Raw genomic sequence first — 25,419 nt, 5'->3', positions numbered from 1 at the left:
TATGTGGTAGCTGTTCATGGGAACTGTCAATATTGACTGCAAAGGATTTGCATCCAAATATTAAAAACAATCCTTATATTTATAATTGTTAGTTTATCCAATTACTTTTGAGCCTGTGAAAATGGAGGAGTGCTTTTTTTTTTTTTTTTAAAGGCTATAATTCATAAACAGTTAATGCAATATTTTTGTTAAACTTCTTGAGCTAAAGATGAAAATCTACCCTTCAATTACATCCTGATTGCTTCGTTTTAAGTCCATGGTGGTGTACAGCGGCAAAAATAGCAAAAACATTGTCTTACTGTCTACATACTTACGGATCTGACTTTAGATACAAAGAAGTCTTGCAACTAGGCTATTAAACATTTTTTAATTAGAATAACGTAAAGAATTTACAAGAAAGCAGGTGTATGTATTAAAGTAAATAACATTGAATGTTTTCCTGTAAAATTCCTGTAATTTTTGTTATCGATTTCAACTTTTATACATATACCAAAGCTAACGGTAGGAAACAATACGAGAGAGATTTTACAGATTCTCAGTATTGGGACTGAGTCAGCATTGCTGAAGGACATATTAACCACTAAGCCAACACGAGTGATCCCGTCAGCTATTTTTATCTTCTTCCCTTTTTTTTTTTGTGGAAAACTGATCAGCCAAATGGTACATGTTGAAGGTCAAAAGGGTCATGAGCAAAACCCTTGATACATGTGGAACTGTAGTGAGGGCAGGTGGGAATCACCTGGACACCTTGTGTGCACGTGCATGCGTTGCTGAGAACTTTCAACAAATTCACATAGTGGCATATTACACTACTGCATTTAGTTGTTTTTTTTATTTAGTTCTGCTCTGAATAAGCTACAGTATTTCACATAACAGATGTTTACATATCGTCCACAAGACACAATAATAACTGAATTTACACAAATGAATCAGTGCAAAAGTTTACACACGGTTGATTCTTAATATCATGTGTCGTTACCTGGATGATCACCTGTTTTTATGTTTTGTGATAGTCGTTCAGTCGAGTCCCTTGTTTGTCCTGCCAGTTAAACTGCCCACTGTTCTTCAGAAAAATCCTCCAGGTCCTGCACATTCTTTACCTTTCCAGCACCTTCTGCATATTTCACCTCTTTCCATCAGCGGCTATATGATGTTCAGATCCGTCTTTTCACACTGAGGACGACTGAGGGACTCGTACACGACTATTACAAAAGGTACAAACGTTCACTGATGTTCCAGAAGGCAACACGATACATTAAGAGCCACGGGGGGTGTAAACTTTTGAGCAGGATGATCGGTGTCACTTGTTTTTATTTTGTCTTCTGGGATACATGTAAACATCTTATGTACCTTCTGAAGGCCGGTACTGAATGAAAAACAAGATCTTTAAACAAAATAATAACAATTTACACCGATCATCCTGTTAAGAAGTTTACACCCCGCTATATAAACCTGTGATTTGCTGTTCTAGAAAATTTAATCAGCGCCTTCTGACCAATTAGAATCCAGCGTTGTGCACCACGTTATTTAATTCGTCACTGTGTCATGTATTCAGACTTAATATCTTCAGTGCTTTTCAGGAACTACAGAGTGACTGATAGTGTCAGTAGAGTAATGTTATGATGTTGCTTTCATTTCGTACCAATGAACTAATCAATTCACTAATTCTGCAAGTGAGGTCACGTCCTATGCTAGAGGTTGGCTCAGGACTGTTTTTAATCCCACCCCTGCCTGTTCCTGAAGGAATTAGAACGCATCCTGCCTGCTTCCACAATTATTATTTGTGTGTCTGCCTTCACGTGATATTTTCTAATTTACTTAGCTGGCTCTATTTACCAAAACATGAACAAATGTGTCATTTAAAGCTCAGTGACTCTGACAGGATAAAGCAGTTACTGAGAATGAATAAATGAATGTAGTAAATGAGTAGCGCAGATCACTTTATTTTAAGTTTTGGAAGTGTTTTTATTTATTTATTTATTTATTTATTTATTTCCCCCCCCCCCCCCCCTCCAGTTCAGTGAACTGTCAGTGAGGTGTGTTTAACTGTGGGAAATTGTACAGATTGCAAAACTGGTGAAGGTCAAACATGTACCAAGTATATGAGGCAAGAGATATAGTACATATGCATTATAAATATAATTTCTAATGTATAATCTTAAAAATAAATAATTAAAAGGAAATTATTTATGAATAATTATAGGAATAGGACCTACTCACTGTCATTGACATTTACAGTATCTGACAAAAGTGAGTACACCCCTCACATTTTTGTAAATATTTGTTTATATCTTTTCATGTGACAACACTGAAGAAATGACACTTTGCTACAATGTAAAGTAGTGAGTGTACAGCTTGTGTAACACTGTAAATTTGCTGTCCCCTCAAAATAACTCAACACACAGCCATTAATGTCGAAACCGCTGGCAACAAAAGTGAGTACACCCCTAAGTGAAAATGTCCAAATTGGGCCCAAAGTGTCAATATTTTGTGTGGCCACCATTATTTTCCAGCACTGCCTTAACCCTCTTGGGCATGGAGTTCACCAGCGCTTCACAGGTTGCCACTGGAGTCCTCTTCCACTCCTCCATGACGACATCACGGAGCTGGTGGATGTTCGAGACCTTGTGCTCCTCCACCTTCCGTTTGAGGATGCCCCACAGATGCTCAATAGGGTTTAGGTCTGGAGACATGCTTGGCCAGTCCATCACCTTCACCCTCAGCTTCTTTAGCAAGGCAGTGGCTGTGTGTTGAGTTATTTTGAGGGGACAGCAAATTTACACTGTTACACAAGCTGTACGCTCACTACTTGAAAAAAGTGTCATTTCTTCAGTGTTGTCACATGAAAAGATATAATCAAGTATTTACAAAAATGTGAGGGGTGTACTCTCTTTTGTGAGATACTGTAATTAAGACGATCCGATCAGAACTTGCACTTGCTCAAATCTGCTTCAGTTTCGAGTCCACATTCAACTCTGAGGTCAAAATAAATAGGAACCTTTTAATGCAAAACCTTTTCATTAAATTTGCCAGGAAGAAGTATCTGAACCATTTACTGGACATGAACCCACAGTATTTCTTGGATATGTTGATGACATCTTCACCACTGCCATTTGAGGAACAGTTGAGGAACTTCTGTGTTTTATTTTCTCCTTCTCCACATTTGAGCCAACCCTGGAATATACATGATGTATCGCTCACCCTGGCTCGAGCGTGCCATAATTAAACGTATATTAGATGTCGGAATATTCCTGTCTGAAAACTACAATCTGTTGTAAATCCGTGGACTTCCATTCCTTCAACTCCTACAACTACAAAAATCCCTTCCCTTAATCTCAGTTAATGTGACTTAAATGCATTTACAGTGAGAATGAAGGAAAAAAAATGGGGTTTTATTATCATTCCTCTATAGAGCTTGTATACGTTGGAACGAAATGTCGTTTCTCCAGGACCCTAGTGCAACACATACCAATACGCAATAATGCTGCATAGAGTGCAAATACACAACAGTGGATTCTCTAAGGATGTCATGGAGTGTACCATGCCTCATTTAAGCACTGTTAAGAGAACCTCAAGGGCAGAGAGAATCCCCTTGGTGCTCACTTCATCATCCCATGAATAAAACATTGGCTGTGATTACGATCCTAAGACTGCTCTCATTTTTAATGATCAGGCTAATAGAACCTGTGGCACTCTTGCATGCAACCTTCTTAGATCTTCACCACTAAACTCATCACTCCTTAACAGTGCAGGAGTTTTTGTTTGTTTTGGGTTTTTTTTTTTTACTGTCTTTCTTGTAAGAGAGGTGATCAGCTATACATGGAAGAAACCAAGAGATCTGAAGTCGAGAACTTTGTTCATACCACCAACATGACGGATTTCTCCTTTCCGGTGGCGAGACACATCAACAGCCATTACAGATAACGTGAATGACACGGCTGGTGGCATCATCCACACTATCAGAACTTTGGAACATGAAGTTTTGACTATTGCATGATCAACATTTTCGACTGGTTTATGAAGTGCCTACAGACTCAGAGGTACTTTTGCTTGCACGGCTGACGAAGGTCCGAGACGTCCTGTTTCTCTGGAAACTTCATGTACTGCGCTTACCTTTTACAGGTTTTTACTCATTCGTCTCACAAATGTATTTTCTCGATTTTATTCAATACAATTTCATTTAAATTCCACTCAAAAACAGTAAGAAGAACAGATCGAACATTTCACAGTTGAAAAATTTGTAATGTTACGTGTGTAATGTTATTATAAATATGTAATATTTTAATATTTCGTACTTTAATTCGTGTCAGTTTTACACAGGGGAAAATAGACATGTTTTAACCAGGTGAAGGTCAAAGGTCAGGCTGTTCTGTGTTTCACCAAGCGGCAGTGTTTGCACTCCGGGATGACAGACTGACTCAACAAAATGGTTTCACACAGACTCAGCTTAAAAGAGCATTTACTATACGCACGACTGGTGTGTGTGTGTGTGTGTGTGTGTGTGTGTGTGTGTGTGTGTGCTGAATTTTACAGACAGTTTGAGCTCTTTTTATGATCGTTGTGGATGTTTTTGCTGTTGGATTTCAGGATTTTTCATCAATGCAGTGATCAGTTACGTTACAATACATACGATTTCTACAGCACTGTCCAGCTCTGTCTCAGTATAGGTACATAGACATAGTTTTTTTTTAATATTATATTATCAACTCTTGGGCGTGTGTTTCACGAGTTTGTGTGATGTTAGCATGCTTCATCAGTGTGGATGAGTTGATAAAATCAGTTAACTGAATTACTTGAACTACATAAAAACACATTTACTGACTACAAGGATATCATGCCAGATCTCATCATAATTAAATTGATATAGCTTAACAACTGTATTGTGAAAATGGCTTCTAGTACTGTGAGTAAATGTTTCTGCCCCCCCCCAAAAAAAATATCACTCCGCCCTTATTTATCAAAAGGAGGAGCGTCAGAAGGTTTGCTTTAACTATGACCTTTTCCTGAATCAGGAGAGCAACCCACCGGTCAGTCACCTACGCCATGAGAAGCTCACGTTTAACAACAAGAAACGCACGTTCCACAACAAACTCATCAAAGCTGGAGGGGTGAGTTCAGTCGAGTCGCTCTGGTTCTCTAATTGCTCCCAATCCTGTGATATTTCTTCCTCCGTTGCTTCGTTTCTCCTCTCAGGTCATGGTTGTACCTGAAGAAGCTGAAATGATGCCCAGAGCTGGTGCGGATTATTCCATGCTGTCTACAACAGCATTATTTGCCTTCTCAGACCACAAAAACAGCAAATCGCACCATGCTTTGAAGGTTAGTACATTTTGTTACGGATCAGCACTAGTTAAAAATGTTCTTATAGTGTCCTACAGCAGAGGTTCTCAAACATTTTATAGCCAGGGACTCGTCAGGGCATATTTATTCCAGGAACATTACTAAATATGTACAATTATACCGTACATTTCTTTGTTCTTCTATCCATAGAGCTTTCTGTTCGTGAACTGTCCATTGAGAGAACACATTAGATCCCAGTAGATGTTATTTATAGGCTATAGGAGTTAGTGAGATGTGGATTCAAATCATTTAAAGGTGAAACGTTGATAATGATGGGTTGTGATATCCAGCTCTGTAACTAAATTAAAAAGTCATGGACCTCCTGGCAATGCTTACATTTTATTGTTTACTTGTGGAATGTTTTATTTGATTGTTGTTTTTGTTCTTTTTGAATCTATCATATCATATTAGCATATTTAAATGAAACTTCTGGTGCTCGACTAAAATTTGGTAATATAAAATTATATCATTTAACGTTATTGGTTATGAGAATTTTATCATAATTATAACAACACCAACCAAGTATGAACACTATATGGCCAAACGTGTGTGGTGATGTGGTATGGGTGCCCATCACATCCATATGTGGTTCCTCCCCAAACCGTTACCACAACGTGTGAAGCACACAATTGTATAGAACGTCTCTGCATGCTGTAGGATTACAATTTCCCTTCACTGGAACTAAGAAGCCCAACCCTGTTCCAGCAAAACGGAGCTCCATGAAGACGTGGTGCGTTAAGGTTGGAGTGGAAGAACTCAAGTGGCCTGCACAGAGCCCTGACCTCAAAACAACTAGTCGAAATCTAGCAAGATGCCTTCCCAGAAGAGTGGAGGCTGTTACTGGAGCACGTGGGGAACTACTCAATATTAATACCCATGGTTTTGGAATAGGATTGTCAAGGCTCGGTTGTCCACATACTTTTGGTCATATGGTGTATGTACTGTACGTACAGTACATGTTTGTTTCTTTATTTATTATTTGTATCGCACCTGTCATATATAAAATGCACTCCCTCGAAAAAAAAAAATGACAATAAGACTACATAAAAGACACTAATGAAAGACATAATAAGAAATAGGGTTGACGTAGAGACGATATGAGCAGCAATAATAAACTATAAATCATTAAGAAACAATATGAGGGGGGGAAAAAAAAAAAGAAAAGCATGAATAAATGTTAAGTTCTTTGTCCGATAGCAGTCACAGGACCAGAGTTTGGACCTTGCTCTGGCTGATTCCTCTCGTCTGGGCCCAGGAAGAAGTCACACCGCCACCATCGTTCAGCGAAAGCTTCTTAGTTTAATGATACAGAAAGCATAGTATATATACACACAGAAATATTGATAAAGAATGATAAATGTCGATTGGAACAGGTCACATATAAAATCAAAACATCTATTACGTAGGTTTGAGTGATATAAGAACTACAAGATGTCTAGTCTACCAGATAATAAGAGGAGAAGAAGAAGGAGAGAGAGGGAGAGAGAGAGAGAGAGAGAGGGAGGGGTGGGGTGATTAGGAATGCTCAAAACAACACATACCAAAAACACAAAACAATTTGGTTCCAGTACATCATGACACAAACTAGAGACCTTCAGAGATCATGCCTGAAACTCATCAATAAAATAAAATAAAAATAGAACAAGAATACAATTAGCTAATGCTTTTTAAAATGATGCGCTGGAATTGTCTGATCTTGATTGGTAATCATTGCGGGGTATTTTTAGGTGCAGTACACTGAGCAAACCTGCAGTACTGATCTTAGTGAACATTCAGGAATATACAGGGACAGAATCCATAACGAATGATGGTCCTAATCTATTCAAGTGCTTTAAAACTTGAAGATAAGTCCTAAACCAGGCTGGGTGCCAATGCAATGTAGGATTGGATTGGTGTACTCTTGAGCGTTGTCTCTTGTCTGTACTTGTTAGAACCTGAGCTGCAGCCTGTCCATTAGCTTCACTGGCAACCCAGTAAACAAATCGTTAAGCATATCAGTCAGCACTAGTTCTGAGTAACAAAATCAGTACAGTGCAGTAGATTACGCTGATCTTTTCTGCACATTGTCTCTCACCTTTAGGAGCCAAATAAAGACAGAGCAGGAGTAGAGGGAAAAGGCCATGAACACTACAAACCAAATAGAGAGCACGGAGAACACAAAGACTCTGACAGCAAGACTACTTCCAGAGAGAGAGAGCGTGAAGGAGGGAAGTCCACATTGAAACCGTCATCTTCCTCGTCCTTGAGGAAAAGCACAGAGAACCGGGGGAAGGAGGAGGGAAAAAATATGGCGAAAATGGCCTTTAAAGAACTCAAAATCACCGCAAGAGAGTCCAAAGGTGGAGATGTAAGGCAGGTGGATTTACGAGCTGTGACCAAACGCCCTTCATCCATTACAGAGTCATCGAATCCGACCGCCAAAAAACTGAAGAGGTTAGGCTGATCATAATCTTATAATCTATTAATAATCATATTTCCATGATCTTAAATCACAACCTATTCACAGTTATATATTGTTTGTTAATTAATTTATAATCTACTCATAGTCTCATGTTTGTCATCATCTTTCATCATAATCTCACATATTTTATAACCTGCTCAGGATTTTATTTATATATGTCATAATCCTATCCATAATCCTAAATTGTGACCTACTTATAATGATGTAGAATCTGCTAATAATTGCCATATCTATTTGTAATTTCATATTTCTCATAATCTGTTTAGAATTATACATTATAATCTACTTGAAATCTCATATTTTTTTTATTTGTGTGTCATAATCTGCTTAGAGTACATCTATTCTGTTCTAATTTGTTCATAATCTTGTCATAATCAACTCCTAGTTTATAGCCATCATATTGTAATGGTTTAGTTAATCGTCCAACAGGAAAGATATTAAGATGATTATATTGCTACTACGTTATTAAAAACATTGCGATGGTGTGTATTTGCCCCTTAAGCTTCAAGAGAAGTAAAGAAGGAGGCTCTATCGCCGCCACCTCCCAGATCTCCTCAATTACTGCTGCTCCTCCCTCCACCTACCTGGAGAAGAAAAGGACGAGAGAAAAAAGCCACTGGGTAAAAATGAGACGTGAGCTTCCAATAGTGAATAGACGGATGGATTCAGATTCCACTTCGGAAGACGAGACTTTGTCTAGATCCGTGGTGAGGCAAGCTAATGACTCTTAGCAGTGTTCGCTAGCTGTTTAAAGGTTGGAATTGAAACTTGATTTTGTAACTAAATTATTTGTTATACCTTGATGGGAATTAAATTAGCTACACGACACTGTGATGATCGAGTAACTGTGTGTTTCTCTGAAGCAGTCAGTGCGGTCCAATTCATCCAGTTCCTGCTCCTCTTCCAGCTCTGACTCTGAGTTTGGGCCCTTGCAGATGCAAAGCCAAGGTATGAGCTGAGGGAGACTAAATGCATTTCTAATAGATTTTTTTTAAATTTCAGTTTCAAAAACCTAATTTAAATATTATTTCCATAACCTACTGAAAAGGAAATGGGTCAATCTGATTTTAAAGGGGGCCATCGATACCCTGTCTTCAGAACCGTAGATAGGGCTTTATGAACATAGAACTTGGAGAACCTATGACTTTGGAAACATAGCACTTTAAAAAGAAAAGAAGGATCTATTATTTTGAGAACGTCTGACTTTAAGAAAAGAAGACTTTTAGAACCTAGGACTTTGAGAACACAGGAGTTTGTGTAGAGAGGACTTTGAGAACATGGGACTTTGAGAACCTAGGACTGATAGTATCAGATGGTGAGGAACAAATGACCTTAGGAACAGGGGACTCAGAACATGTTATTTTTGGAATGTAGGACTAGAACATGTGACCGTGGGAAGACAGGACTTAGATTTGGAGTTTGAGTTTCTTATTAAGCGGGATTTAAATGACATGGGCTTGGAAGAGACTATGCTAATTTGCTAGTAGATTAAAGCTAGTTTTTAATTGCATTGAGTCAGATTACTGAAAGTATGAGTATTGTACACAGGACCTTTACACTTCATGGTGGAACATCTGCTTTCAGAATACTCTGATGATGACAGATGCTCAGAGGTGGAGACGGCCATAAAGGCCACAATCCAGGACTCACGGTACATGCCACATTAACTCCTCAGCATTTAGTATCAACGCTGTTGCTTGCTTTTGGTTTGATTTTTGTAAGATGAATTCTTCTAGCATTTGTTCTAAGCTTATTGTACATTGACTGAACAGAACCCTAACTTCCACTCACTGGTTTTCATCACAGTTTACAATATTCTTTTGAGCGACAAGCTGCCAAGAGTTTCCCTAACGCTGTATTATATTTGTGTAAAGAATACAATTTTTTTTCCTTGTGTTCCCCTCCAGCTTGTTCATGGACAGTGACAGTGATGTTGAAGAGTCTCACCCGCACAGCCAGGAGGTGCCATCACCCATACCCAAACTCAATACAAAGAATATTAAGGCAAAGTTATATATACAGGTCTTTCTGACAGAGATGGAGGCTACACTCCTTCACTGTGACTGACAGAGTTTTTGTGTTTGTTTGTAGATGTTGGAGAAGAAAAAGAAATCCTCAGATTCCTGCAAAAGGGAAAAGGTTCTCAAGGGGGACAAGGTAGGAAGGGTAAATAAACCGAACCATTAAATAAATGCAATAAATGAAGGGCATATTTCAGTGGCTGGAACCATGACTATTTGGTGTATCGTTGTGATTTTTGTCCTCTAAGGTTTACACAGAGGAGCTGGTGGACCTCCATCACAGACTAATGGCTCTGAGCGAGAGGAAGATCTTACAACAGGTCAGAAACCAGAAAGAATCTCAAATTCTTTTTCCAGATGGGATTTTTTCTAAAATCTCAATATATTCTGTTCCACTGACCCAGGCCTTCTCTGTAAACTATTATAAAGGTCATTAATGTTATTTATTTATATTGCCTAGCTGAGGAATTGACTCTGAGTCAATAATTCATTGACTCGATGACTAACAGATTCACTCACTTATTGACTCCCTCTCTGACTGATTTATTGATTGACTGACAGACAGACAGACACTCATTTATTTACTGATTGACTCACTAGCCAAGTGATTTAGTGACTAACCTACTCACTTGCTTACTGTTGGATTGTGATATAAATTCTGTTCTGTTCTTAATAAAGATGCAAGCAGGAGAAGAGGAATAGTTTTATTGAAGCTTCATGTACATACACAGGTGTTGTCCCATCAGTGTTCAGTCCTCAACTGCCCTCCCTACATAGAAAAGCCTTTTCTTAAAACATCTTACCCAAGCTGCTAACCCAAGGTCTCCTAGGCCTTCGAAAGCACATTCCTGTTCACAACAGATGCTCTGTGAGGAAATTTCCATTAACATATGAATCTTGAGAAGTGATTAGCATGCTCCAAAAAGTCTGAAAAGTACATACCATGCTATTAATATGAACAGTTAGAGCTAGAATCAAAAACCATAATTCTTCACTTACTAAGGGACTAACTGACTGATTAACCTAATAACATACGCACTAACTTACAGACTGACTCGCTTACTGAATCACTGTTCGGCTTACTCGTTCACAGACTGACTAACTCATTGATTCACCAATTGACTAGTTTACTGATTGACTGAGACACTCATTGAATCACTGACTCACTAACAAAGAGATGCACTCGATCATTCACTGAGTAACTACCCATCTTACAGTGTTTCAAAAACTGTTACTGACTGATGTACTGATTAACTCACTGACTGATTCAATGACTCACTTTAGATTTCACTCACCGATCAGTAATCGACTCAGTGATTCAATGAAATTCTAACTAACTGGCTCAGTGAGTCACTCCCTGACCAATTGACTGACTCACTGATTGACTCATTTATTCACAGACTTAACTAATTAGCAGACCAGTTGATATACTGACTGACTTACTAACACACTTGTTAGCAAACACCAGTAATTTATAAGGCTTACTTTGTATTTAATTGAAATAAGCTGGACGTCACCTCTAGACAAACTGAACAAAGTATATGAAATACAATCTTTTTTTTTTCTTTTTAAACAATTGTGGTTTCTTCACCCAAAATAAACATAGGAGTTAACACTCATTTGTTTGTGTTTTAGATCGTAAACCTTATTGAAAAGACGGGACACTTCAACGTCACCAAAACCACGTTTGACTTCGACCTTTTCTCCTTGGATGAATCCACTGTGCGTAAACTACAGAACTACGTGCAGGCCAAGAGGACATGAGAAAGGAGAATGCCTTGTCTGTTTTTTAGTTGGGTGAAAAGGCGTGCATGCACACAGAGCTTGATTACTGCACAGTGGTGGACATGATGATGAACATGGACAGGGTTTGAAGGCGATTAGTATATTTTTGCACTACAGCTGAAAAACCTAAGCATTTGCACGGAACACAGATGGGAAATCACCCCAAAGCACAAACATTTTGCTTACTAATTAGTTACATTTAAACACCTATTTGTGCCCTGGATATAACATTGAATCATGTTTAATTTGCTGAAGAGAGTTTTGTGGGGCTTTTTTGTGCAAAAGTCGATGGTTGTGCATCCCACTACACTGTATTGTCTTCTTTTCATGCAAGTGGCTATTTGTACAGTTAACATTTCACATAAACAGATTTATAAAGTGTGTGAAGTTTATTTAACATTCATGGAAGGAGTTTCCAATGTGCCAAAAGTATGTGGACACCTGGCCATCACACCCCAATGTAGTTCTTCCCCAAACCGTTGCCACAAATTAGTAGGTCAACAATTGTATAAAATGTCTTTGTACCCTGTAACATTTCAACTTCCCTTGAGTGGATGTGAGGAGCACAAACGTATTCCACCATAACAATGCCCCTGGGCACAAAGCTAGGCCCATGCAGACATGGTTTTACAAGACTCGCATGGATGACCTCGCGTGTCCTGCAAAGAGCCCTGACCTCAACCCCACCGAACACCTTTGGGACGAACTGGAATGACAACTACGCACCAGGCCTTCTTGACCAATAGCAGGGTCTGACCTCAGTAAAGCTCCTGTGGCTTAATAGGCACAAATACGCACAGCCACATTCCAAAATTTAGAGGGAAGCCTTGCCCAAAGAGATGATGATGATGATGTTTATAGCAGGGAGGGAAACAACACTGGAATGAGATGTTCAACAAGCACATACGAGTATGATGATCAGGTGTCCACATACTTTTGGCCATATAGTGTGTATATAGTATATTTGTATACATAGAGTAGTCACCGTTTACATTAAGACATGATCCAGGTTCCCCTATCTCTAACATTTTATAAACTGTCTAGATAAATATTGTAGTAAAAGCTGCACTAAGATCTACCAACACAAGCAATTTCACTGAACATTTCATTATGGGTCACTTAACCTTATAACTGAGTCATAATGAACTATCCTGAACCCAGCATACAGAGACTGAGTGAATGTGGTGTGGACTCTGTGGAGGAGCCTCATCGGGTCAGAGACGCTGTAGAAGGACAGAGCTCCTGCACTGTGATCCACATACACTCCTATTCTGGAGGATATTGGATCTTGGAGCTCAGTTTTGGTCTCGTTGTGCTGGAAAAAAAAAGAATGAAAAAAACACCCCAGACTCCAGGACTGATTGTTGAATCCAAATTCACACTCATTAAACTGCCCTTTCCTGCTGATCTCTTTATACGAGACTGATATAGACACACCAACATCACTGCTCCACTCCACTTCCCAGTAACAGCGTCCACTCACACTCTCCTTACTCAAGACCTGAGGCCTGGAGTCAAATCGCTCTGGATGATCAGGGTATCGCTGTCGTGTATTACTAAGTGTCACCGCTTTGTTCTCCTCAGAGAGAATGAGTTGACGGTGTGCTGTGTTGGGATCCAGAGTCAGACAACAGAAATCTAAAACAATAAAATGTCCACAGGTTAGATATATTATATATATAATATAATTAGTGTGTGTGCGTGCTACACCTACATTGCAGAAAATCTTCTCTGCTCTTTGGTTCTGAGGGTAAAATCATCTGAACTGCTGCAGCTGTGGAGACACAGAGACGGAAAAATTACGTGGAAACAGTTTAAAGCATGAAAATAAAAACTTGAGAATAAAAACTGACTTGCTGGTTTCAGACAGACACCTCAATATCACTTTTTTTTCAGTAAGGCATCTGTCTTGATTTTTAACTTAATGCATCCACAATGAGTTTCTCCAAAAATATAAGATTAGATTGTGGATTTGTGATTAAGTTCCATTGACTTTGTTTGTCTGGTGAATTTATCTCAGTGTAATTTACAAGGCTAATGCTACTACTTTGTGATTTTATTCAGTCTTGTTCCTGCTTACTTCTTATTTCTGTTATATGAATTTTATGGCTCTGTTTACTGTAATGCAGAACAAATGTTTGCTTGTTTACCTTGTGGACGGATTTTGTTGAATTCCTCCTCACAAAGTTCCTCGACTTGTTTTTTCAGATCTGAGAGCGATTTCCTCACTCCATCAAATGAGAGATGTTGATTGACAGTGATGCTGGATGAGGCCTCAGATCCAGGAGAAACACAGAGAGACGGGAATCTCTACAGAGAGGAAACACATAATAGAGAAGGAGAAAAGTGTAGGAGAGGAACGAATGAATCTCAGACTGAATCAGACCAAAGACACACTTGTGATCTCAGACAGGAACATTTATTGTTGCTGTAATGAGCTTTTAGGAGGAAGCTTTATGAGGAACAACTACCTCTGTAGATCAGACAGAGAGTGTTACCTGGAGGAAGTGGATGTGATCGTGTGTGTGTGAAATCTGCTCCAGCTCAGTGACTCTCCTCTTAAGATCAGCAATCTCCTGCTCCAGTTGCTTCAGGAGTCGTTCAGCTCGACTCAGTTCAGCTTTCTCCTGAGCTCTGATCAGTTCCTTCACCTTCGTGCGCTTTTTCTCCATGGAGCTGATCAGCTCAGTAAAGGTCTTCTCACTCTCATCTACTGCTGACTGTGAACGCCTCTATTAGGACACACACACAAGATCGAAGTCTGTTTAAATAGCAACACTATCTTACAGTGACCCTACATTGTCTACACACAAGTTTGTGCGTATGTGTGCTTAGGAAAATCCCTCTGCTCTCGTCTCACCGTAATAGTGTCCACAGTCTGTTTCAGCTCCTGCACCATCTTCTGCTTCTCCTGGATCCTCTGCAGAGATTTCATCTGCTCCTCCTTTACCTCATTCTGAGACCAAATCAAATACATTTCATTATTTCTGCATCAAAAGCTCAGTGTGTCAATAATAACAGCAGCGTTAAAGAGTTAAAGGAAATTTCCACCCTGAAATAAACTGAATATGGACTGTATATATTGAACTATTTGCTATGTGTTGAGCAATTTTGGTGCTAGGTTGTTCACTGTTGATGTATTTTCCTGATTTCTGTGAGACATTAGCAGTTGTGTGCGGTGTTAACATCACCAGGGGACAGCGTTTTTGCTTGTGCAGTTACACTGGCGATGAATACGGGAAAACGTTTTTAAAGTGACATTAGCTTATTCAGTCAATGTTCCTTGCAAGCAATACATCGATACCATTTTTCAGACCACGTTAGAGTACGGTATTAATGCAGTCCGGTAAAAATACGACTCCAGCTTAGCCAAATATCTTTGTATGCAGTAGCATTACAATTTCCCTTCACTGCACCTGAGAGGCCCAAACCTGTTCCAGCATGATAATGCCACTGTGCACAAAGTGAAGTCCATGAAGACATTTGCTACAGTTGGTTTAGAAACACTCATGTGTCCTGCACAGACCTCTGACCTCGACCCCATGGAACACCTTTTGGATGAACTGGAAAGCCGACTGCATCCAACATCAGCGCCTGATCCCACTAACGCTCTTGTAGCTGAATGAACACAAATCCCCACAACTAGAAGAGTGAATATATTGTTATAGCAGCAATGGGAAGGGGACCTACTCCATATAAACGCCATTTGGAATCAGATGCTAAACAATAACATGGGTGTCAAGGTGTCCACATACTTTTGGCCATATGGTGTACATGCAGTTCACTTGCACTTCATGGTGTATGTTCATTAGCGCGCCAGCATACACCAGACTTACACCACATATCACCTGGTGTTGGGATGTTAGGGCATCCATCCATCTTCTATACCGCTTATCATTTTCAGGGTCACAGGGAACCTGGAGCCTATCCCAGGGAGCATCGGGCACAAGGCGGGGTACACCCTGGACAGAGTGCCAATCCATCACAGGGTACAATCACATACACATTCACACACCCATTCATACACTACGGACACTTTGGACATGCTAATCATGGGCCACGGAGGAATCGAACCCCCGACCCTGGAGGTGTGAGGTGAACGTGCTAACCACTGCATCTGTTAGGGAATCTTTTATGAATACAAGTAAATGAGGTCAGTATCGGCATCGACGCTTCCCTAAATCATTGCCCTGAAATACACAATGAACCGTTTTACCGTCTCACTTCCTGCCAGATAAAGTTCTCACTCTTTATCTGTAGACCATTCCAGCCAAATACTGTAAAGTCCCAGGATATGTAATAATAGTGTATTCATATACTGCTCTCTCTATATCAGGCACTTTAAAATGCCAAATAATATAAAACACATTAATATAATAATAAAAATAGTTCTGTCACACGTTCAATTTAATAACCTGTAAAAATAATAATAATAATAATAATAATAATAATAATAATAAAAAGTTATTGTATGGGTGCCGGCCTAGTGAAGTTCACTCATTATGGTCATGAGGATTATTTATAAAACTTCCTTATCAGCAGACACTTTTATAAAATAAAATAAAGAAAATGCTCTTCACAGTCTTTCCATGCATGCAACACAATGAAATGTTACTTTGTGTCATATAACTAAATAATCCTTATGGTTCTCACCTGTTTTTCAGTTCTTTCTGCTACAGCTGAAACTGTATCATGGCCTTGATGTTGATCCATTGTACACAAGTAACAGATGAAGCTCTGGTCAGTATGACAGTAGATCTCGAGCAGTTTGTCATGTTGAGAGCAGATCTTCTCCTGGAGCTCTGCACAGGCTTCAACTAACTTGTGCTTCTTAAAGGCAGGAGACTGAAAATGAGGTTTAAGATGATCTTCACAAAAGGAGGCCAGACACACCAGACAGGTTTTTACTGCTTTGTGTTTTCTCCCGATGCAGGAATCACACTCGACATCTCCAGGTCCAGCGTAACAGTGAGCAGAAGCTTGGAGTTCAGTCTCCTTCAGTTTCTCCACCACTTCAACCAGTATGTTGTTCCTGCCCAGAACAGGCCTTGGAGTGAAAGTCTCTCTACACTGGGGACAGCTGTAGATCCTCCTCTGATCTTCTTGATCCCAGAAGCGATTAATACACACCTTACAGAAACTGTGTCCACAGGGAGTAGTCACTGGATGCTTCAGGAGATCCAGACACACTGGACAGATGAACTGAACCACCGACAACTGATCTACTGAAATACTGGCCATTTTCCTGCAAGAGAGACGGAGAGAGAGAAACAAACAAATCACGTCTCCTACTTCTTTGATGTTTTTAACAGCTCGTGATGCTTTACCACCACCTAGTGGACTGGAGTATGGAGTGCAAACTTTAAATCACACTTTCTTTAATCCACTTATTTGTAAATTCCACATTATTTCAGGAACTAAAACACATTTTGTCAGTGACACCCAGCCTACAATTTTATGTTAATTACCCCCTTTAGATTGTAATTGCTGAGTCCATCTGAGTTCAGTGATGCTAGCAGACCTTCCATGTGTGTTTTAGCATTGCAATGCAGTGGTAGTACATGTTCATGTGTTTCCCTATTGTTACAGTGTCAGCAAATTCCTGAACTGTGCCTTTTTATTAGGTGCAGTGAGTAAATAAACAGGGAGTGCTCTCTATTCCTCTATGCCATCTTATCTACAATTTAATTTCCTTTTAACGCTCACATGTGCTAGAATCCCAGAGGAAACTAGCTTGATGTTTGAGCCTATACAGATTTGGAAAGATCTTGTCTATTTTTAGACTCTCTTGACTGGATGCTCTCAATCTCACATATGGCTACTTGTACCAGACATACCTCCTCAACCCACAGTAGAGATTATTATTATCAGTTCTGTTGTGAACAGTGGTATTTTATTGGGTAATCGCTTCTGGATGAATGCTTTAAATTCAGGTATGCTATATACAGTGGCTGCTGTAATTCCTTTATTTGGCCGTTTTGAACCATGAGTGTAAATATTCAACGAACTGAAATAGTATTGAGACTGCCTTTTCTCTTCTGTAGTCTTTACTTGACAGCTTTTCATGCATTGTCAGGTCAAAAGGCAAAGGAAAAAGCCAGGCTGAAATTAAATGTTTATAATAAAAAAAATAAAAAATAAAAAAGTGTTCATAAAATGTGTCTGACTCAAACTAAATTACCAAAAAAAAAAAAAAAAAAAGTTCAAAACAACTTTATATTTAAAGTCAGTACAGTCAGTGTTGTGAAGGAGTGTCATGAGAGAATAAATTAACAAAATAAAACAAGCAAAGATGAGAGAAAGTGAAAAAGAGAAAGAGCTCGATGGCCAGTATTAGTGTTTTGAAAGAATTGAGACTCTCAGATCATGGATAATAATCTGATTCCTCCACCAGTCACATTTAAGAAAGATATAAACCAATGTCAAGGCATAAAACAGTGTTGTCAAGACTATTATCAAGTCAAATTATCAAGACTCAAACTGATTCGGTGAAAGCCAGAAGAACCCAGTCAGTAGCTGCACTGGTTTTGGCTTGCAAGATTTACTTCAACGTCTATATATATATATATATATATAAACACGACTTTAGCAGCTCTAGCAATACATTTCTGAACACCTTGTGTATAAATAAAAGAAGATACCATGTTGACGTATTTGTTTATAATGTGCTATATTTGACATTTTCAAAGGGTAAAAATAACCCTGAAAATATTGACCCATTTAAGAAATAAAATTAAACCAGCATTTCTGTAAAAATGAAACCATCCTTTGGGTTGAAAAACGACCCATTTGCTGGGTTCAAATTAACATCCAACTTGATGGGAAATTGCCATTGTAGTTCAGGGAGAAATTAAATCTGACACCTCAGTTATAATTTTACTAAAGACTTTTACCAACATTTCATTTTGGATCACAGAACCTCACAGTTGAGTAATAATCTATCCAGGACCCAGCGTATAGCGGCTGAGTGAATGTGGTGTGGACTCTGTGGAGGAGGTTCATCGTGACAGAAACGCTGTAGAAGGACAGAGTTCCTGCACTGTGATCCACATACACTCCTATTCTGGAGGATACTGGACCTCGGAGAGCAGTCTCAATGCCATTGTGCCAGAAAGAGACAGAGGAAGAAGAACACACCAGAGTCCAGGACTGACTGTTGAGACCAAACAAACTCTCATGACCCCCTCCTTTCCTACAGAGCTCTTTATACGAGACTGATATGGACACACCATCGCTCCATTCCACCTCCCAGTAACAGCGTCCACACACACTCTCCTTACACAACACCTGAGGCCAGCAGTCAAATCTCTCTGGATGATCAGAGTATGGCTGATCTGTCTCACTGCATGTCACCGCTCTGTTCTTCTCAAACAGAATGAGGTAAGGATGTGCTGTGTTGGGATCCAAAGTCAGATAACAGAAATCTAAAACAATAAAATGTCCTCAGGTTAGATATTAATCACAGGATTTATAATGTGTGTGAGACACATGTTTGTGTTTCTATTCTCCTAATGCTGCTATGTAAAAATGTATTAGATTTAGATAACAATAGAAAAATGTTAACACACTGTGTGTGTGAGAGAGAAAGAGAGAGAGAGTGTAAATGTTTTTATCACTGTGTGTGTGTGTGTTTTTTATACCTACACTGCAAAAAATCTTCTCTGCTCTTTGGTTGTGAGGGTAAAATCATCTGAACTGCTGCAACTGTGGAGACACAGAGACAAAATGGAGATGGAAAAATGATGTGGAAACAGTTTAAAGCATGAAAATAAAAAATTTGCTTCCTTACTTGTTTCAGACAGACACCTCAACCATGTCACCATCCCAGTGGTGTGTCTTTTAATTTAAGGGATTAAATATGATTTTCTCCAAAATTGTAAGATCAGTTTGTGGATTTGTGATTAAGTTCCTTTTTGTCTGGTGAATTTATATCAGTGTAATTTACAAGGCTAATGCTAATACTTTGTGATTTTATTCAGTCTTGTTCCTGTTTACTTCTTATTTCTGTTTTATGAATTTTATGGCTCTGTTTACTGTAATGCAGAACAAATATTTGCTTGTTTACCTTGTGGAAGGATTTTGTTGAATTCCTCCTCACAGATTTCCTCGACTCGTTTTTTCAGATCTGAGAGAGATTTCCTCACTCCGTCAAATGAGAGATGTTGATTGACAGTGAAGCTGGGTGAGTCCTCAGATCCAGGAGAAACACAGAGAGACGGGAATCTCTACAGAGAGGAAACACATAATAGAGAAGGAGAAAAGTGTAGGAGAGGAACGAATGAATCTCAGACTGAATCAGACCAAACACACACTTGTGATCTCAGACAAGAACATTTATTGTTGCTGTAATGAGCTTTTAGGAGGAAACTTTGTGAGGAACAGCGCCCTCTGTAGATCAGACAGTGAGTGTTACCTGGAGGAAGTGGATGTGATCGTGTGTGTGTGAAATCTGCTCCAGCTCAGTGACTCTCCTCTTAAGATCAGCAATCCCCTGCTCCAGTTGCTTCAGGAGTCGTTCAGCTCGACTCAGTTCAGCTTTCTCCTGAGCTCTGATCAGTTCCTTCACCTTCGTGCGCTTTTTCTTCATGGAGCTGATCAGCTCAGTAAAGATCTTCTCACTCTCATCTACTGCTGCCTGTGAACGCCTCTGTTAGAACACAAACACAAAGAGAAAGAGTTATGGTTAGTGTGTGTGTGTGTGTGTGTGTGTGTGTGTGTGTGTGTGTGTGTGTGTGTTTAGGAGAATCTCTGCTCACCTTAATAGTGTCCACAGTCTGTTTCAGCTCCTTCACTTTCTTCTGCTTCTCCTGGATCCTCTGCTGGGATTTCATCTGCTCCTCCTTTAGCTCATTCTGAAACAATATAAAAATACATTTCGTTATTTCTGAAGATCATGTTCTACATGATGATAGTAAAAGAATATAAACAAACATATTTCAAAATAAATTTTTGTTTTAAAAATATAAAACTGTTAATACTAGAAATTAAATTAAAAATAGAAACACGGGATGTTCCCAAAGTCTCCATACATCGAGAAAATTAACACTTTGTTTTTCCGTTATCATTTGTGTTAAATACAAATTTGCCCATAAATTGTTTGGCAATTGATTGTGATTATTCAAGATGTCTCTCATCTGCAGTTTGTTCACTTGTTGAACCATAAAACAATAAAGACTGAATTCTTCAATGCAATATGTAATGTCTCTTTTCTTAATGGAAAACAACAAATGTTTACTTCAGAACAGGGAACATACTCTGAAGTAATATTAGTGAGAAATCTGCTTGTTATCCTTGAATAAATTCAGGGAACGCTTCATTTATAAAAAAAATTTTAGTATAAAACAACTACTAGACAAACTGTGCTTTGTGTAACATCATAGTGCTTTTTCTGCTCATTTAAATGTCTGTGTTGAAACGCCCATTTTATATTTATTTCATACTTATAAGCTACACATTCACGCAGTTTACTGAGAACCTATAAAGTGTGTATTTTGCACAATACAAGCTATTTGTATCTTTTATTTTTAGCTAATAAGTTCATTGTTAGGACAGAAACAAGTGTAAAGTGGCTGTAAGACAAAAATAAGATAACAACCAATAAAGGCCTTATAAATAACTTGTAATGGCATACAAAGCCATAACGAGTTACTTACAAATGCTATTATTAGTCATTATTTACTGTCTAATTTTGGATCCTTATATAAATATATTATATCATTTATAATAAAATAAAGTGTTACCAAAATGTTGTGGTCTGATACAAAATGTTCTATGTTGTTTAACACATTGTTGTATATAAAATATACATGAACTAAACACGAGGGAGACCTAGTATGAGTAATATGTAATCTTATTGAGAATTCACTGGGCTGGTGGACTGTATGAACAGATGTTCACCTAAGACACAACACACAGATAAGCAAGGCGCAGAGGGATAACAATACATGTATTTGATTAAGTGCGGCAGGCCTCAGAGCATAGGTGGACGGTCAACTAAGAGACACACACACACACACACACACACACACAGAGGCCTATGCCGCCATGCACACACATACAGAAGGAAAACAGAACATTATAAGAATAATAAAAGGAGTATTAGGATATTATAAGGATAATATAAGGATTATAAGGATATTATAATGATATTGTGAAGTATGGAGTACAGAAAAGGGGGTAAAATACTTGCAAGCAGTATAACCAGATATAAAACAGAAATGTAGAGCAAATATGAAAAGAAAAAAGCATTATAAAACAGAAATACAGAAAAATGTGAAAGAAACTTACTCATAATGCACTTGAAGGTGTGGAGGATTCTTTTCTCACGAGAAAAAGTCAGGAGTAACACAGACGAAGGCCTTAATTTTTAAGAGAGAACCAAGACGGGCCGTTTATAAGGGTAGTTGAGCCAAGTTGCACTTGTGAGATAACTGTCGATGGGAACGGCTAGGGCCGCGAGTTAACCGTCGATGGGAATGGCTAGGGCTGCGAGATAACCGTCGATGGGAACAGCGGACCCCGTGAGACCAAGGTCTCTCTGAAATGTTGAGTCTCGTACCTATTGGTATTATGGGAAGGCTCTTTCGAAAACCTAATGGTGTTCGGGGAAGGCTCTTTCTAAAACATAATGGTATTGTGGGAAGGCTCTTTCTAAAACATATTGATGTCTGGGTCATCCTGACCCTAAGAAAACTGTATAAATAGAAGAGCTTCAGCTCTGGTTTTTTTTAGATCGCATTTTGGGACGCCTCAAACTGTGTGGATCTCGTGTGGTGGAACGGAACGAATAAACCTGGACCCTTGCTTCTTCTCACTCACGGCTGGTGTCTTATTTTTCTTTCTCCAATTGAATATGTGAGTATCTGTTTCTATGTTAAGTGTCTTCAGGTAATAGGCAAAATTTGGACCTACAACATCTAGATGTAAATACCAGGATATAAACGCTGAAATCCTAATCTCTCGTCTCATATCCATCTTTTGATCTCAAACTCAAATGTCTTTGGTGTGTAGCACAAACAAATGAATTGGCCTTGCCGTTTCAATAGTTTCAGAGGGGACTGTAAACATGTCCAAAATAAAATGAATTAGAATCTAACAGAACTAAAACAAAGCAGAGTTTCAAATGAAAACTGTAAATCATTTAAATTGCAACATCATAATAACATCGTTAAAGCATTTTTTACTTGGTCATTGTGCACATTAGCTGTAAAATGCTGTAAGAAGGTGGTTGGGTGTTGGCTGTTTAAAGTAGACTGCAGGGTCTGATCTATTTAATAGTTCCTTACCAACAACACTGACTTTTAATAACAGTGAATGACAGTCTTATAACCAATTAAATCAACCGAATAAAAATAGATTAGAGATAGAATTTATATAAATTGACTTGAAAAAGAATAATGATGCCCAATTCTCACCTGTTTTTCAGTTCTTTCTGCTTTAGCTGCAACCATATCATGGCCTCTGTGATCATCCATCATACACAAGTAACAGATGAAGCTTTGGTCAGTACAACAGTAGATCTCGAGCAGTTTGTCATGTTGAGAGCAGATCTTCTCCTGGAGCTCTGCACAGGGTTCAACTAACTTGTGCTTCTTAAAGGCAGGAGACTGAAAGTGAGGTTTAAGATGATCTTCACAAAAGGAGGCCAGACACACCAGACAGGACTTGACTGCTTTGTGTTTTCTCCCAGTGCAGAAATCACACTCCACATCTCCAGGTCCAGCGTAACAGTGAGCAGGAGAAGCAGCTTGGAGTTCAGTCTCCTTCAGTTTCTCCACCACTTCAGCCAGCATGTTGTTCCTGCGTAGAACAGGCCTTGGAGTGAAAGTCTCTCTACACTGGGGACAGCTGTAGACACGCTTTACATATTCCTGATCCCAGAAGCCATTAATACACACCTTACAGTAACTGTGGCCACAATGGAGAGTCACTGGATCCTTCAGACAAGCCAGACACACTGGACAGATGAACTGATCCTGATCTACTGAAATACTGGCTTCTGCCATTTTCCTGCACTCACACACTGAGAGAGAGAGAGAGAGAGAGAGAGAGAGAGAGAGAGAGAGAGAGTGAGTGAGAGATCTGAGTTTCGTTTTCTCTGAAATGAACTTCCTGGTTCAGTCTATGGGTGCGTCTCAACTCAATCAGCTCCCAAGTTCAGTAGTCAGGGCACTGATTATGGAGTCAGCCAATTTAAGAGCTGTCTCAATTGCAAAATCTTTCCAGTGCACTGGAATGTTCGCTCCCTAAAAAATCCCACAATTCACCACATAACCCAGGGATCATTGATGCTCACCATGTTCCCTTACTGGAAATGACGTCATGTTTTCTGAAGCCTCTCAGCTCGAAAAAAAAATGCGGGACAAACTCTTTGCCAGCTTCCGGCTACAAATGAAAGTAGCTTGTTACAGTTGTAACGCTCAGATGATTACTTGTGTTAGTGATTTTTAACTTTATTTGACGTTCTATATACGGTTTGTTTGAGTCTAATGACCTTTAAAGGTTCAATATACACACATATACATACATATACACACATACACATACATACATATATATATACATATATATATATATATATATATATATATATGTGTGTGTGTGTGTGTGTGTGTGTGTGTGTGTATGTTTTAATCCACTAGCTTGCCTATGAGCCTGCTTGACATATTATGAAAGAAACATGTGATCAAGCTAACAAATTTATGACATAAAACTTAAATATTTTTAAGTTTTAAATTTTTGATGACATTTTACAACGTAAAAAAAAAAAGAAAAAATAATGTAGGGAGTGAATGTTCCAGTGCACTGGAAGGATTTTGCTGCCCTTAAAATGTCTGATTCCCTGATCAGTGCCTTGACTATTGAACTAGGGAGCTGGTTGAGACAAACCCACAGCCATTACAGACTCTCTCATGCTGATCTTCACCTGATTAGTGATGACACACACCTGGTTCCAATCACATTCACATTCAATCACAGTATTTATGGACTCACAATCATCATAATCATTGTGAAGTTTACCAGTCTATACAAAGCTGTTTGTTTATTAATTGTCTCTCTGAGTTTTGAACTTGTTTCTGGTTTTCCTGTCCTGCTCTGCCTACCCTAGTCCATGTTGTTTGTTGATCACCTGACCCTTGCCTGGATTTTGACTTTGTTTTTGAATTATATATTTCTTGTTTGCTACTTTGAATGATGCTCACTATACCTGCGCCTGTATCTGCCACTGTGACAGAATACTGTGACAGAATACCCAGCAGGTAACTTCGACTGGTGCCAGGCGTTAGCAGCACCTCATCGGGGAGCAACAGTAGCAGATAGACATGCTTACTGTGCAGATAGCACAGCTCCAAGCCAGCTATGCTGGTTCCACTGGTGGCAACCCCTCTATTTATTTGGTATTAGGGAGGCCAGCAGGAGGCGCTCACCATGTGGTCTGTGTGGGGCCTAACGCCCCAGTATAGTGATTGGGACACGACTGTATACTGTAAAAACAGCACTGTCTTTCACATGAGACGTTAAACCGAGGTCCTGACTCTCTGTGGTTATAAAAATCCCAGGACACTTCTCTTAAAGAGCAGGTTTATAACCCTGGTGTCCTGGCAAAATTCCCCCATTGGCCCTTATTTATCATGGCCCATAATAATCTCCATCCCTAATTTGGCTACATCACTCTCCTCTCCTCTGCACCATTATCTGGTGTGTTGTGGGCGTTCTGGCACACTATGGCTGCCATCACATCATCCAGGTGGATGCTACACACTGGTGGTGGTTGAGGAGATTACCCCCCCCCCCCCCCCCCTTTTATGTAAA

At 39.2% G+C, this 25,419-nt stretch overlaps 2 protein-coding genes across 8 annotated transcripts; one reads left to right on the top strand and one right to left on the bottom strand.

Annotated features, from left to right (window-relative positions):
* Positions 1-203: 203 nt before the first annotated feature.
* On the top strand, positions 204-11,594 carry LOC128621186 (protein ENL). Of its 7 annotated transcripts, none has more exons than XM_053646766.1 (10): positions 204-1,214; positions 3,034-5,319; positions 7,421-7,773; positions 8,304-8,508; positions 8,665-8,749; positions 9,386-9,452; positions 9,709-9,805; positions 9,893-9,967; positions 10,071-10,142; positions 11,458-11,594. In XM_053646766.1, exons 2-10 carry the CDS (start codon positions 5,197-5,199, stop codon positions 11,584-11,586), a joined length of 1,206 nt encoding a protein of 401 aa, XP_053502741.1. In that variant the 5' UTR covers positions 204-1,214; positions 3,034-5,196; the 3' UTR covers positions 11,587-11,594. The 7 variants fall into 7 exon arrangements, with proteins under 7 accessions (XP_053502741.1, XP_053502743.1, XP_053502740.1 ...); XM_053646768.1 differs by lacking the exon at positions 204-1,214 and having other exon boundaries at positions 2,452-4,667; positions 5,013-5,319; XM_053646765.1 differs by lacking the exon at positions 204-1,214 and having other exon boundaries at positions 2,452-5,108; positions 5,194-5,319.
* Positions 11,595-11,980: 386 nt separating this feature from the next.
* LOC128621763 (E3 ubiquitin/ISG15 ligase TRIM25-like) lies at positions 11,981-23,806 on the bottom strand. Its single transcript, XM_053647723.1, has 13 exons — positions 23,022-23,806; positions 20,364-20,459; positions 20,021-20,254; positions 19,673-19,832; positions 19,252-19,311; positions 18,511-19,031; positions 16,261-16,974; positions 15,444-15,569; positions 14,468-14,563; positions 14,106-14,339; positions 13,758-13,917; positions 13,322-13,381; positions 11,981-13,245 (listed from the first exon to the last, which is right to left on the bottom strand). The coding sequence occupies exons 1-13, from the start codon at positions 23,610-23,612 to the stop codon at positions 12,716-12,718; spliced, it is 3,582 nt and encodes a 1,193-aa protein (XP_053503698.1). The 5' UTR covers positions 23,613-23,806; the 3' UTR covers positions 11,981-12,715.
* Between the last annotated feature and the right edge of the window lie 1,613 nt (positions 23,807-25,419).

This window comes from Ictalurus furcatus, chromosome 17 (assembly GCF_023375685.1).
Source record: "Ictalurus furcatus strain D&B chromosome 17, Billie_1.0, whole genome shotgun sequence".
NCBI lineage: Eukaryota > Metazoa > Chordata > Actinopteri > Siluriformes > Ictaluridae > Ictalurus > Ictalurus furcatus.
This window is presented reverse-complemented; position numbering and strand designations above follow the sequence as displayed.

Bases quoted from the DNA above. Each gene is read 5' to 3' on its own strand.
- LOC128621186 (XM_053646766.1), top strand. From the start codon at position 5,197: ATGGTTGTACCTGAAGAAGCTGAAATGATGCCCAGAGCTGGTGCGGAT. The intron at 7,774-8,303 runs GTTAGGCTGATC...TTGCCCCTTAAG, and splicing joins ACCGCCAAAAAACTGAAGAG to CTTCAAGAGAAGTAAAGAAG. The intron at 8,509-8,664 runs GTGAGGCAAGCT...GTTTCTCTGAAG, and splicing joins AGACTTTGTCTAGATCCGTG to CAGTCAGTGCGGTCCAATTC.
- LOC128621763 (XM_053647723.1), bottom strand. From the start codon at position 23,612: ATGGCAGAAGCCAGTATTTCAGTAGATCAGGATCAGTTCATCTGTCCA. The intron at 14,340-14,467 runs GTGAGACGAGAG...GTGTCCTAATAG, and splicing joins AGACTGTGGACACTATTACG to AGGCGTTCACAGTCAGCAGT. The intron at 13,918-14,105 runs GTAACACTCTCT...TCCTCTCTGTAG, and splicing joins ATCACATCCACTTCCTCCAG to AGATTCCCGTCTCTCTGTGT.